This window comes from Grampus griseus, assembly GCF_964374135.1.
Source record: "Grampus griseus genome assembly, chromosome: 13".
NCBI lineage: Eukaryota > Metazoa > Chordata > Mammalia > Artiodactyla > Delphinidae > Grampus > Grampus griseus.
Genome location: NC_139007.1, coordinates 55,940,359 through 55,955,760, shown reverse-complemented (window position 1 = coordinate 55,955,760; position 15,402 = coordinate 55,940,359). Strand labels below are relative to the sequence as shown.

The window sequence follows — 15,402 nt, the reverse complement described above, 5'->3', positions numbered from 1 at the left end:
ACATCAATACTAATATTTACTTCTTATTTTATGGTCTAACGTTTGTATACATATGCACACTCAAATAACAACTATCAGCATATAATTTATAGCTGCCTAGAGAAGACTAATGAATTAATAAAGGAAAGATTCTTAATAAGATTCCACCTATGTTTGAGAACAAAGAAAAAAAGAAGTAACATTTATTTTTACATCAGTATGGAATGCTAACTTTTTCAATGAAGTGGTTATTTTCTCAGCTAATATAGCTAACACTGTCTGATCTGAACGTTTTGGAACTGATTACTATAGCTAAAGGAAATCAGTTTTATCAGTTTAGACTTGGGCTTGCCTCTATGTTTCCCCTATGTGTATAAGCTGCAGGTGTAATATATCCCTTGGTGTTAACACGATTATCTGAGTGTATACAACAAATAAAGTTGCAATTTCTGAAAGTACTCTTGGGAGGAAATATTGAGCATTTAATCAATTCCACTAGGGTTTCTCACATTATTTGGTAATTACACAGAGGATTTTGAACATGGTATTTTCAGACCTATCTGGGTTCAAATTCAGAAGATTATTTAAAAATCTAGAATAAAACCCTTGACAGAATTATTTTCAGAATTAGATACAAAGCTAAAGTGGTTTTGAGTGTACAGTAGATTTAAAGGATTGCTAGTTTTACTGTTGTGTATTTTCAAATTAACAGACTAGATAGGTAGTGGGGGAAACCTGTTTTTGTTATAAAATAACACATTCTCAAGGTGACTTATCTTCTGTATTTGTAGGTTTTTAGACAAATGGCATGTGTCTTGCTGCAGTGAACCTGGTTCTAAAGACACTTAACAGGAATGCCACCAATAGAATAGAGAATGGAGATATACAGACGTTCCAATTGCTTAATGCCTGCAGATATATGACAGAAACCAAAAAAAATGACCTTTGCTCTAAACAATGGGACATTACTAGAATAAACAACATACCTTGCAGTTACAGGGTCCAAAACAAGGGTCCTCATTTGTGCTCCCTGCACCACTGCAATTACAGGGTTTGCAGTCTGGGTAGCCAGTGTAGCCCCTGGCACACCGATCACAGCTCACCCCTCTGAAGCCAGGTTTGCAATGACAGGACCCAGGTGCCAGACCTAATGGTAGATGAGACACATATCAATATTTTCTAACTGACTCATAACCCCCCTCAGACTATCACAAGATGGGAAAGTGCCTTGGGCATAAAAATATACTACTTGAAAAAAAAACCTAACAACAATCATCTAAGTACAACATCACTAAGTACAACAAAGAAAAAGACTAAGGGTGTTCAACCTAAATGTCCATCGACAAATGAATGGATAAAGAAGATGTGGTACATATATAAAATGGAATATTACTCAGCCATAAAAAGAATGAAATAATGTCATTTGCAACAACATGGGTACAATTAGAGATTATCATACTAAGTGAAGTCAGAAAGAGAAAGACAAATACCATATGATATCACTTATATGTGGAATCTAAAATATGTCATAAATGAACTTATCTACCAAACAGAAACAGACTCACAGACTTAGAGAACAGATTTGTGGTTGCCAAGCGACAGAGGGTTGGGGGAAGGATGGACTGGGAGTTTGGGATTAGCAGATGCAAACTATTTATATAGAGAATGGATAAACAACAAGGTCCTACTGTATAGCACAGGGAACTATATTTAATATCCTGTGATAAACCATAATATAAAGGAACATGAAAAGGAATGTATATATATATATCTATAACTGAATCACTTGGCTGTGATTTACACAACATTGTAAATCAACTATACTTCAATAAAGTAAATTTTTAAAAGAGACTGAGGGTGTTCATGGGAATACATATTTGGGGGATAAAAAGGAATAGAGGAGGGAAATAATAGCCATTTAAGTTTGCTTATTTTAAATAGAGAAATGCAAGAGACAATTTTTATTCTTGTCTTTGATTAGAAAAATAGAAAAAAAACACATGAAAGAATACAAGTTATTGACCTTCAAAATCTGGAAAAATATAAGAGCAAATCAGTAATATATAGTCCACTCAAAAAACAAAAGAACGGAGAAAAAAGCAAGGAAACATTATGCTGAGAAAACATAAAACAATGACAGAAAGAGTGCCAAACATACATACTAACAATACATAAGTTAGTCTTACTCTTTTGATTAAAAATATGTGCATGTAATGTTCACAAGAAATAGACAAAATGACAAGAAATATTAAAAATAAAAGAAGGTAAATATACATTAGGAAAGCATATAGAAAATTAAAAACAGTTGTAGTAATATTAATGATGGCCAAAGTAGAATTCAATTAAAATAAATTCAATAGAACAAGCTCTCTGTTTACATTACTAAAGGTACAATAAAAACATAATTTAAGTTATTATATTTATGCTCCAAATAAGCACTAATTAGAAGTACAAAAAAATACAGACAATGAAAGATACTGGAAATCAAAGGAAAATTGCCCCAAAATCAATGGCTGAGAATGACATTAACCTACCAACTTTAAATATTTACACATGAATTAGTAAAAAGCAAAACACAAAAATTTGAATAATCTAATTATGTTGAATTATATATTAAATGGCATATAAATACTTATTGTAGCTTATCTTTAATCCACAAAAATGTTCAATTTCTCAAAGCAGAAATTATTTAAGGCTTATTTTCTTAACATAAATTGCTACTTCTATATTTGTAACAAATGCTACATTAAATTAGGATTAAATTAATTATGAATATCATACATGAAGATAGAATTTTATGCAAAACTCAGACACTCTAAAAATTAATAAATATTTCTTCCTAATAACTCTTAGGTTAAAAAGAAAATCAAGACTTTAATTGCAGATCAAATAGTTTTTTAAATAGAATATAAAAGCAGTAAGAAAGGAACTTAGCAATGTTCATTGGATGTTGAAAAACTGAAGCCAAACTTTTAGGTTTAAATATTCCATTATTTTAAAAAATGTAAATAAATTAAAACTTACTTCATGTAATTATCAAAAAATTTTAAAAAACAAAATGAACACCTGGGAAAGAAGGTAAATTTGAGACATAAACAAAAAGAAAAGGAAGCAAAAAAAGGAAACTTAGACAAAGCTGATTAAGGATATCAAAAGAGGACAAATGATGAAAGAATTCCCACGAAAATATTTCAGTACCAGTTAGTTTTTACAGTGTTTTCAAAGTTTGAAACTCTTATGGAGCATATAAAAAACAGAGAGGTATGTAATTCAGTTTATTAAGCTAGTGAATACCTGATATAAAAATCTAACAAAGATAATCCAAAATAAACATAACGACTAATATTTAAATAGCATTTATTTTATGCTAGGCATTACAATTTGCTTACACACTACATATATGCTAATTAACATTCAAAATAACAATATGAGGTAGACCCTATTATCTTCCCCGCTTTACAGATGAGGAAACTAAGACACAGAGAAATTTAGTGATTTGCCAAGGTAGCACAGCTGGCAGGTGTCAGAGCCAGGAACAAGTTAACATATGAATCCAGATAAGAAAATCCTAAATAAAATAAACACCAAGCTGAACCCTAAAGTACTGTAAATTAAAAGGACCTTCCATGATGACCTAGTAGAATTTATTTTGGTAATATAAATACCTCATTTTATTTCACTGTTTTATTGCGCTCTGCAGATACTTTGTTTTTTACACATGGATGGTTTGCCCCTGCATTGAGCACATTTACTGGCACCATTTTTCCCACAGCATCTGCTTACTTTGTGTCTCTGTGCCACATTTGGATAATCCTCCCAATACTTCAAACTTTTTCATTATTATTATATTTGTTATGGTGATCTGCGATCAGAGCTTTGATGTTACTATTATAATTGTTTTGGGGCACCACTAACCACACACACATAAAACAGCAAACTTAATCTATAAATGTTGAGTGTGTTCTGACTGCTCACAGACTGGCCATTTCCCATCTCTCTCCCTCTCCTCAGGCCTCCCTGTTCCCTCAAACACAATATTTAAATTAGGCCAATTAATAACTCTACAGTGGCCTCTAAGTGCTCAAGTGAAAGGAAGAGTTGCATGTCTCTCACTTTAAATCAAAAGCTAGAAATAATTAAGCTTAGTGAGAAAGGCATGTCAAAAGTCGAAATAAGGTCTAAAGCTAGTCCTCTTTCACCAGTTAGCCAAGTTGTGAATGCAAAGGAAAAGTTCTTGAAGGAAACTAGAAGTGCTACTCCAGTGAACACACAAATGTTAAGAAAGTGAAACAGCCTTATTGCTGATATGGAGAAAGTTCTATTGGTCTGGATAGAAGATCAAACCAGCCACAACCTTCCCTTAAGCCAAAGCCTAATCCAAAGCTAGGCCCTAACTCTCTTCAATTCTATAAAGGCTGAGAGAGGTGAGGAAGCTACAGAAAAGTTTGAAGCTAGGAGAAGTTGGTTCATGAGGCTTAAGGAAAGCAGCCGTCTCCATAACATAAATGTGTCAGGTGAGGCAGCAACTGCTGATGAAGCAGCTGCATCAAGTTATCCAGAAGATCTAACTAAGATAATTCGCAGAGGTGAGGACACTAAACAACAGATTTTTCAGTGTAGATGAAACAGGCAACTATTGGAAGAAGAAGCCATCTAGGACTTTTATAGCTAGAGAGGAGAAGTCAACACCTGGCTTCAAATCTTCAAAGGACAGGCTGACTCTCTTGTTAGGGGCTAACGCAGCTGGTGACTTTAAGATGAAGTCAATGCTCATTTACCATTCCAAAAATCCCAGGGCCCTTAAGACTTATACTAAATCTACTCTACTTGGATGATAGCACAACTGTTTAAGATGGTTTATTGAATATTTTAAGCCCACTGTTGAGGACTATTGCTCAAAAAAAAAAGAGACTCATTTCAAAATATTACTGATCATCTTGACAACGAACCTGGTCACCCAAGAGCTCTGATGGAGATGTACAATGAAATTCATGTTGTTTCCCTGCCTGCTAACACAACATCTTTTCTGTAGCCCATGGATCAAGAAGTAATTTTGACTTTCAAGTCTTATCATTAAAAATATGTATTTCCTAAGGTTACAGCTGCCATAGACAGTGATTCTGCTGATGGATCTGGGCAAAGTCAATTGAAAACCTTCTGGAAAGGATTCACCATTCTAGATGCCATTAAGAACATTTGAGATTCATGGGAAGAGGCCAAAATATCAACATTAACAGGAGTTGGAAAGGAGTTGATTCCAACCCTCATGGATAACTTTGAAGGGTTCAACACTTCAGTGTAGAAAGTCACTGCAGATGTGGTGGAAATAGCAAGAGAAATAGAATTAGAAGTGGAGCCTGAAGATGGAACTGGATTGCCACAACCTCATGTTATATTTTAATGAATGAAGAGTTGACTCTTCTGGATGGGCAAAGAAAGTGATTCCTTGAGATGGATTCTACTCCTGGTGAAGATGCTGTGAAGACTATTGAACTGACAACAAAGAATTTAAAATATTACATAAACTTAGTTGATAAAGCAGCCACAGGGTTTAAGAAGATTGACTCCAAATTTGAAAGAAGTTCTACTGTGCGTAAAATACTATCAAATAGCATTACATGCTACAGAGAAATTGTTCATGAAAGGAAGAATCAATCCACGTGGCAAACTTCACTGGTGTCTTATATTAAGAAATTATCGCAGCCATCCCAGCCTTCAGCAGCCACCACCCTGATCTGTCAGCCACCATTGACATCAAGGTAAGACCCTCCACCAGCAAAAAATTGCAACTCACTACAGGCGCAGATGATGGTTAGCATTTTTTAGCAAGGAAGTATTTTTTTAATTAAGGTATTGTGTTTTTAGACATAATGCTATTACACACTTAAGAGACTATAGTATAGTGTAAACATAACTTATATGCACTGGGTAACCAAAAATTAGTGTGACTTTATTACAGTGGTCTGGAACTGAACTTGCAATATCTCTGAGATATGCCTGTATCGTTTAACATTAATACATTTATTTTTTTAAATCATATGTATAAGTCAAATGGAAAAGAAATCCGTTCAATAAAGGTTGCAGATGCATTCCCCCAAATTAATATTTGTTTCTGATGTTAAAATCTCCAGACCTTGATACCAAATGTAGAAATACTGTAAGTAATAAACAATGTCTATTAATGTTTGTTTCTGGAAATATTATGAAGTAAATGTCCATAAAGACTTCCTTGTTCAGAACACTTGACTATGCAGGATGAAATTAAAGATAGACAGTTAGCAGAGAGAGATATATATAAAATGGTTGTGCTGTTATGAAATAGAGAAACCCCTTGGAGATCAGAAACTAAAAAAATTACTTTCTAGAGTGGTAAGCCAGTCCTTAAACCAGTGTCTTTCCTGAAGTTGACTAATTCTGATTAACTAGTCTAGAGCATGGTTTTATGGAACAAAAGACAATTTCTAGGTACTACTCAAGATAGGAGGACATATCAGAGAACTTTACATACAAACTCAAGAATCCTGAAAGGGTAAACTAGAAAATACACAGGTATGTGCGCACGCACACACACACACACACACACTCACACACACACACACAATCATGAAACACACAAGAAAACAAGGCCCTGATAAAGACTTAGCAGAAAAATCAAACTGCAGAATCAAATAGATAGCAGAGAATACTGGTAACAGATACAAATTAAAAAGTAAACATAGAGCTGTCCTGTCTTATCTGTGGTTTCACTTTCTATGGTTTCAGTTAACCTATGGTCAAACACGGTCGAAAAATATTAAATGGAAATTCCAGAAACAGACAATTCATTAGTTTAACATCAAGTGCCATTCTGAGTACAGTGATGAAATCTTGCACCATCCCACTCTATCCTGCCCAGGATGTGAATCATCCCTTTTGGCAGCATATCTCATCCCACTGGCACTTAGTAGCCATATTGGTTTTCAGACTGACTGTCAAGGTTTTTCAGTGCTTGCGTTCAAGTAACCCTTATTTTACTTAATAATGGCCCCAAAATATGAGTAGTGATACTGGCAATTCAGATATGCCAAAGAGAAGCCATGAAATGCTTCCTTTAAGTGAAAAGGTGAAATTTTTCAACTTAAGAAAGACACACTGTATGCTGAGGTTGTTAAGGTCTACCATAAGAACAAATCTTATATCTATGAAATTGTGAAGAAGGAAAAAGAAATTTGTGATAGTTTTGCTATTGCACCTCAAATTGTAAAAGTTTTGACCACAGGGCATGATAAGTGTTTGGTTAAGATGAAAAAGGCATGGAATTTGTACAAAAAGATATTTTGAGAGAGAAAGACCACATTCACATAACTTTATTATAGTATATTGCTATAACTGTTTTATTTTATTATTAGTTGTTGTTACTTTTGCTGTGTCTAATTTATAAATTAAACTTTATCATAGGTATGTCTGTATAGGAAAAAAACATCGTATATGCAGGGTTTGGTACCATCTGCAGTTTCAGGCATCCACTGGGAATCTTGAAACATACCCCCAGGGATAAGGGGGGACTGTATTTAAATGTTTAAAGAAACAAAAATAATATTAAATATAGGTGAATTAAAAGAGACTATCAGAAAAACAAAATGCAGTTAGAAACTTTTCTTATAAAATATACCAAAATAAATTCCAGATGGATTAAAGAATTAAGTATCATAAAAAGAAATCAAGTGGTCAAGATGAAAGTGGTCAAAGGCACAAACTTCCAGTTATAAGATAAATAAGTACAAGGGATGTAATGTACAACCTGATTAATATAATGAACTCTGCTGTATGTTATACATGAAAGTTGTTAACAGAGTAGATCCTAAGAGTTCTCATCACAAGAAAATTTTTTTTCCTTTTTCTTTTATTTTGTATCTATACGAGATGATGAACGTTCACTAAACTTATTGTGGTAATCATTTCATGAAGTATGAAAGTCAAATCATTATACTGAACACCTTGAACAGTGTTGTATGTCAATTATATTTCAATAAAACTGGAAGAATAAAAGGAAATAAAAACTAAATAAATAAATAATTTGTGTAAACTTGGAGTAGATAAGAATTTTAGGATTATAAAGGCATGTAAGAAATCCAATAGAAAAATATTGCTATGAATAATAATTTTAGCATGTCATTATTATAGCTAAAGTGGGTTTTCTAAATTTTCATAGGTTATTATATAAAAATTTTAAAATTATATACATTAAAAATTCTTATCTATAATAATGAGACACAAAGAAAATCTAGAAATTGTTCATAACAAATACGACATACTATTAGAGCTCTTACAAATCTATGGAGGGAAAAAAACAACCTTACACCAAAAAGAAAATTAAGGAAACAGAAAATTCACACACAAAATATTTGTTTTTCTCTAGCAATCAGGTTAATGCCAATGAGATAGTGAACATCATTTCTCATGATCTGGTTATTCATTCTGACTAAGAAATCCAAATCATTAGACTACATCTGAGACTGTTTCCTAAAGAGATCATCAGACTAAACAAGAAGAGAAAAATGTATCATGGTTATATGTCTAATTATTCAACTCAAGCCCATACTGAATAAAATGGATCTAATTATAATATTACAAATATTGATTATTGCTTTCAATTTAAAATTAGAAAAATTAATTATTGGCCTGGAACCAAATATCTCTACACAATTTTTGAAAAGGTGAAGATGCAATTGACAGATATTGTCAAGTAGGTTGAAGATCAGGGGAGCATGTAAGGACGGTCTTTTTCTCAGTTTGTGTAGTATGACCTCAAGAGATAAAGTCCAACTTTAATAAATCAAAAACTAGGAATTTAAGCTTTTTATTTAACATGCTAAAAATACCATAGAAGAAAAAAATTATAAAAAGATATGAATGGTAGGAAGAAGGTGATATGAATGAAATGTTTGTGTTCCAAGATGGACAGTCAATAGGCAATATTTAATGGTGATGAAAAATACTAAGAATATTATTCAGATATTGTTTGAAAGATAAGTTCTTCCAAAAGAACTTAAGAGGAGGAAAGGATCAATGTGATTAAATTTGGAAATGAGACTAGGGGTGCATAAGTTGAAGAGGACACTTTGCTGTTTATTTTATTACCTTCCCTACTGTTAAAATTTTATGTGACCATGTGTTGTTTTTATAATAATTGAAAAATCACTATTTTGTACAACTGTAACTTATATAATATTGTACATCAACTATACCATAATTTGGAAAAAAGAATTTAGAGCACAGAGGAAAAAAATTATTGAAAAATATTTATATCCAGAGATCTTCATTAAAGCATTGGTTAAAATATACAAAATTTAGAAACAATCTTAATATCTATTCAAAGTTGAGTACTGTATTCAGGAGCTAAAACCAGATTTCAGAGAAATGAACGGATATGGGGAAAATTCATCATGTAAAGTTAACATACAAATGTTAATAAGAGTACTATGCTGAATTACCACTGCATTGAATACTCATTTTTCTACTTTTTTTTTTTGTAGTCACTTTTTTCAACAACAAAATACCTACCATTTTAAACTCAGGGGATAAAATTAAATTACATTGCTCAAAATAATGTGATTCAGTTGCTACCATAAAAGGATAAGGGACCATAAAATGAAAAGTGACATCAATAATTCACGATTTGAGTTTTTAAATAATCATTTTTTAATCTTTTAAGATTTAGGACTTTAAGGCTTAAACAGATAATCAAATAGTTTTGTAAAGAAAGCAGGTAAGCTAAACTGTGCCAAAGAAATATTGCCAGTCTTTTATATAGAAGGTCTTTCGGGGAAAAAGCCTATAGCATAGCCATGATTTATTTTAGTCTTTCCACAGAAGAGAAGAATCCAGTCTTAGAAATATAAAGAAACAGTTCCAGATATATTCTATGAATTTTCTACTTTGGCAAGCAACTTTCCTGGAAGTAGTTCTTAAACATTTTACATCAAAGAGTTAATTTGGCATTTGATTACTTAATGTTTGGAGTTCATCGTGAATTTCAATCCTCAAAGAAGGTTTTGTCTTAAATTAATGTCAGCCTCTTTCCCTTCATTATCTCATTCCTACTGCCTTTTACAGTCCTTTATGTAGACTTCTCACTTTCTGTATTATTAACTACATCTCAGTCTGTGATCTCATCTATTCGCTCTTCCCATTGTAGCACACACATCCCTCAAAGAACACTGTCATTTCACCCTAGAAATCATACATGCTACAAAGCAATATAATAAATAGCAAGACGTCAAAAAATTACATACACCACAGATTTATAATAGACTAGAAGATATATATATAGATATGTAAATATGTATATATGTGTGTGTATATATATATATATATACACACACGTATACTAATGCAAAACAAATGATTCAACTTTTCTTGCTTTTAAAGTATAATTAAACAAACATAATTATTGAGATGAATTAAAAACTGCTTCCTGTAGGGGACATTGATAGCTGTAAGAATAAATTTATACTGAGTCCATGTGCTCTGCGGCCCACGTGCCGCAACTACTGACCCTGGATGTTTCAACTACTGAAGCCCGCACACCTAGAGCCTGTGCTCCACAACAAGAGAAGCCACCGCAATGAGAAGCCTGCGCACCGCAGCAAAGAATAGCCCCACTCACCGCAACTAGAGAAAAAAGCCCGCGCGCAGCAACAAAGACCCAACGCAGCCAAAAAAAAAAAAGAATAAATTTATTCCATCTTCTGAAAATAATCACACTTGGCTTTAGTTGTCCTTTCATCAGAACAACGGCCTTCTACTATAGCTCTCACCTCGTTGAGCACGTTTTTCATCCTTGACACAGACTTCACTTAAGGAACCAACTGGGTCACAATGGCATGGCTGGCATGGTCTTGGATAATTTGGAGATATCTAAGAAAAATATTAAAATTCTGTTTTAAAAACAGTAAATTTTTCAATTCAGCAAGACTTTAAAGAACATTTTAATAAATAATAATAAATTATATTTAGAAAATGATAATATAAGAAATTTTCTTTATTATATGTTTGCATTTTCTAAAATCCATTTCATCTAAGTGGATACACAGAAATAAAGAGGATAGCATAATAAACTACTAAATATTTGTTACCTAGATTCAACAATTATCAAGATTTTGCTATATGATTCATCACATTTTATTCTTTGCTGAAGTTTTTAAAGAAAATCCCCAATAAAGAGTCTTTTAATCCCTACACATTTCAGTATGCATCTTTCTTTTATAATCACAGTATCATTATCATTACAAACAAAAAGAACAATGTTTGCTTATATAGAGAACATCAGAATATTAGAGAAATATACATTCCATAATAAAATCTTCCTTACTGTTTTATTACAACATAGTTCAAAATTAGTAATTTTTCCCCAAATTAATTTTTCAAAAACTTTTTACATTGATCATGATATAGCTAATTAAATAGAAATGTATATTTGGTGCTTGAAAAAGATGTTAAATATTTACGTTAAAAATTTGACTTTCTCAGGAGGCAGCATAATCTGGGGGGAAACAATGTAGGCTCTGTAATTAGGAAGGCTTGAGCTCATATCCCACTGTGTCCACTTACTGGCTATGTGGCCTCCTGCAATTTACTTACTTCCTGATAATATGAGGATAATAGTAGAAACTTTAGTGATGTTATTAAATTAAAATTAAGAGGAATAAAGCATCTCATAAGATTCCTCACATACATTAAATACACAGTACAACTAGTAGTTTTTAATGTTAGAATATTTTAATTAAACACACCTAGACCGTGCTAATGTACCAAATATACAATATTTATTTTCAAGATGCAATAGGATAAGAACAAAAAAAAAAAATAAACAATTCTTTGCCTAGGAAATACTAAAAAACTCTGAATATATATATAAAATTGTGTATATAAGTATATATATATGTTTCTCCAATAAAATACAGTTTTATATATGTATATATCTAGGTTTAATTGATAAATGAAAACCTGTTTGCTAATATAAGTCAAAGTTTCACAAGTAGAGAAATATTTACATGTCTGATAGAATTCAATCAACTATATCCACAGATCAGTTTCAAAATCATCATTTGTTTAAGACCCCTTCATTCACTTCCTATTATGAAGTAAGGACTGTGCAAAGCACAGATAAGGCCTGATTTCTGCCTTAAAGAAGCTTACAGGAATAGCAGACTTGAAAGATATTGATTAAATAGAATGTGCAAAGTGATAAAACAGACACACAAGCAGCGCGTTCTGGGGCAAAAGAAGAGAGAGTAATAACACAATGAAGTCAAGCAATGTTTCACAGAAAAAGTGACATTTAGACTGGAGCTTGAAGTATGAGTAGCAATTTGAGAGTGGAATTGGGAGGAGGGCTTTCTAACCAAGAGAAAACCAAGACATGAAGAAAAACAAAACAAAACTCTCTGTGGGCATATAGCACTACATTTCTTTAGGATAGATTCTTAGCTCTTATAAATATGATTTATGATTCCAATGATGAGCTTGAGTAAACCAAAGCCTCTTAATTTGTTATCCTTCTTTGTGGTAATTGGGAAAATCTGCCTGAATCAGACTGCTGATCAGGAACAAGTCCTAACATAAGAGATTTTATAAATTAATCTACTTTATACTTGATTTTTAATTTTATTAAAATAATCAGATTACTAATCAATCCTCAAAGTAAGCACTGCTATATGTGTGTGTGTGTGTGTGTGTATTTTAACACTTAAATATATGTATTTAGGAGATAAATCTAAAATTAGATTTTAAGGCAATAATTTTAAGAATATCATAGAGATATGTTATTTAGCTATAAAATTTGCAATGCACAAAACTTTTCTATCTATATCTTCATAAAAGCACACTGAATTTCTACCCAAATATTAAGAACCTGAAAGATTTGAATTTTTAATACAATATAGCATACGTATATTTCTGTGTTAAAATATCAAAATCTAGGCTCAGATTCACTTAATAACTTGTAATAACTTGATGAAGCTTCCAGTTTTAATGATGGCACAGTGTCTTGTATAGGTCTAGCACATGGTCAAATGACAATTATGAATTCTGGACAAAATATAAAAATCAAACATTTGAGGACTTGGGAGAATAATCAAAAGCAGGCAGAAATTAGAAGGATTTGAGATATGAAAGAAGAAAATACAGTAGATGAGATCCATGTTCATATAAGGGTAACAACAAAATTTGCATATCAATACCCCTCAATTCTTAACTGATCCTTTAATTGTACATTAAATCAGGGGACTCCAAGGAGCTCAGTGGATAGCAACAGCTGGAAAGCTAAATGATCTGAGTAAAATTTTCCAGTCTACACACCATAAAGTGAACAGAAACAAGACTTTATCAATCAAGTTGGAAAGGTTAGATAAACACCTGAGCTTTTTATTAATCTGTCCTAACAAGGTATAAAAGCAAGCCTCCTCAGTTTAATAGTGATTAGTCAGTAAGTTGATCACCTATTAAAACAAAATTCACAAATCTTTGGAAGAAGACAACAAAATCTTGTCTCTACACTGTATCATCCTCAATGTCCTGTGTAAATTATAAATTACTAGACACGAGGAGAAAAATGAAGGTGTGGTCCTTATTCAAGAAACAGCAAGTCAATAAAAACAGACCCTGAGGTGTCCCAAGTATTGAAATTAGCAGACAAGGACTTGTACAGGTCTGTATATATGCCCAAGAATATAAAGGAAATAATGTTCATAAGGAGTAAACACATGGATTATTTCAGCAGAGAAATGGAAATTACAAAAAACACAGTAAGTCTGTAAAGCTGAAAATAAAATATCTCAATGAAAAAATTAACTGGATATGCTTAGCAGCAGGTAAGTGATCGCAGGGAGAAAGGTAGTATACCTAATTACAGATAAATAGAATTTAGCCAATCTGAAGAACAAAACAAATCTTAATTACCACAGACTCAATAACCTATAGGACACAGTCCAGCAACCTGATCTGTATGCAGTTGGAGTCACAAAAGGGGAAGAGAGAGCATGGTTCAAAAAAATTTTTAAAGAAATAATGGCTTAAAATTTCCAAAATGTGGTATAAAATCTCAATTTATAATTACAAGAAGCTCAGTAGCCAAGAAGGTAAGCACAAAGAAAGCCACATTTAGATACACAGGGTCCAATTCTGAAATTGGAAAATTTTTTCTGTAACTAAAACTGTAGGCTTTGTAAGGCACATAAGGTTTGTTTCTTCTCTTCCTCCTCCTTCTCTCCTCCACCTCTTCCACCTAGTTCTTGTTCATCTTGTTCTTCTTCTTTTCCTTATTTTTTTTGTTCTTTTCATTTTCGTTCCATCTCCTTTCCCTTCCTCTCCTTTTTCTACTCCCCTCCTTCTCCTCTGCCTCTTTCTTTTTTTTCTTTTAACAAACTTTTACAAATGTAAAAAAAAATTATTTGTTCACAGGCCATATAGATATAGGCCATGGGCCAAATTTGATCTAGAGGTCATAGTTTGCCAATACATGTTTTGGCTGCTAAAAGGCAAATAAAAAGAGGATATCTTGAAATCAGTCAGAGAGTTAAAGACACATTATATATAGAAGAAAAAAATGCAAATGATGGCTGCCTTCTCATTAGAATAAGTGAAATCCAGAAAATACTGTATCTTTATTTTTTTAATAAATTTATTTATTTTATTTATTTTATTTTTGTCTGTGTTGGGTCTCCATTGCTGCGTGCAGGCTTTTCTCTAGTCGTGGTGAGCAGGCTTCTCATTGTGGTGGCTTCTCTTGTTGTGGAGCATGAGCTCTAGGCACGTGGGCTTCAGTAGTGTGGCACGCAGTCTCAGTAGTTGTGGCTCACGGGATTAGCAGCTCCGAGGCCTGTGGGATCTTCCCGGTCCAGGGCTCAAACCCATGTCCCCTGCATTGGCAGGCAGATTCTTAACCACTGCGCCACCAGGGAAATCCAAGAAAATACCGTATCTTTAAAGTACTGAAAGAAAAACAAACATCTCTCTCCATGTAATGAAAATATACTTCAGTAATAAGGGTAGAATAAAGACATTTTCCGATGAAATAAACCTGAGAGAAATTGTCACCATCAATTCTTGCCCTATTTTTAAAAAAAAGCTAAAGGAAGTTCTTCAGGCAGAGGAAATTATACAAAATTAACAAAAGACATGCAAGATCTCTACACTGAAAACACTGATATGAATAATTAAAGAAGACAGAAATAAGTGAAGAGATATACTATATTCATTGACTGGAAGACTCAATATTGTTAAAGTGTTAGTTCTCTCCATATTTGCATTTAGATTCTATACAACAATCCCAACTAATATTTCTGTCATTGAGAAGTTGATTCTAAAATTTGCATGGAAATGTAAAGAAACTACTATAGCCAAAACAATCTTCAAAAGGAAGAATAAAGTTAGTGCACATAT

General features: G+C 32.6%; 1 protein-coding gene across 1 annotated transcript in view; it reads right to left on the bottom strand.

Annotated features, from left to right (window-relative positions):
* Positions 1-15,402, bottom strand: part of LAMA2 (laminin subunit alpha 2) — a 606,716-nt gene that overhangs the window by 318,465 nt on the left and 272,849 nt on the right. Inside the window, exons 9-10 of the mRNA XM_082668794.1 lie at positions 10,779-10,878; positions 966-1,126 (exon numbers count right to left, since the gene is read on the bottom strand). Of these exons, the coding sequence (XP_082524920.1) occupies positions 966-1,126; positions 10,779-10,878 (261 nt within the window). The remainder of the gene's footprint in view (positions 1-965; positions 1,127-10,778; positions 10,879-15,402) is intronic.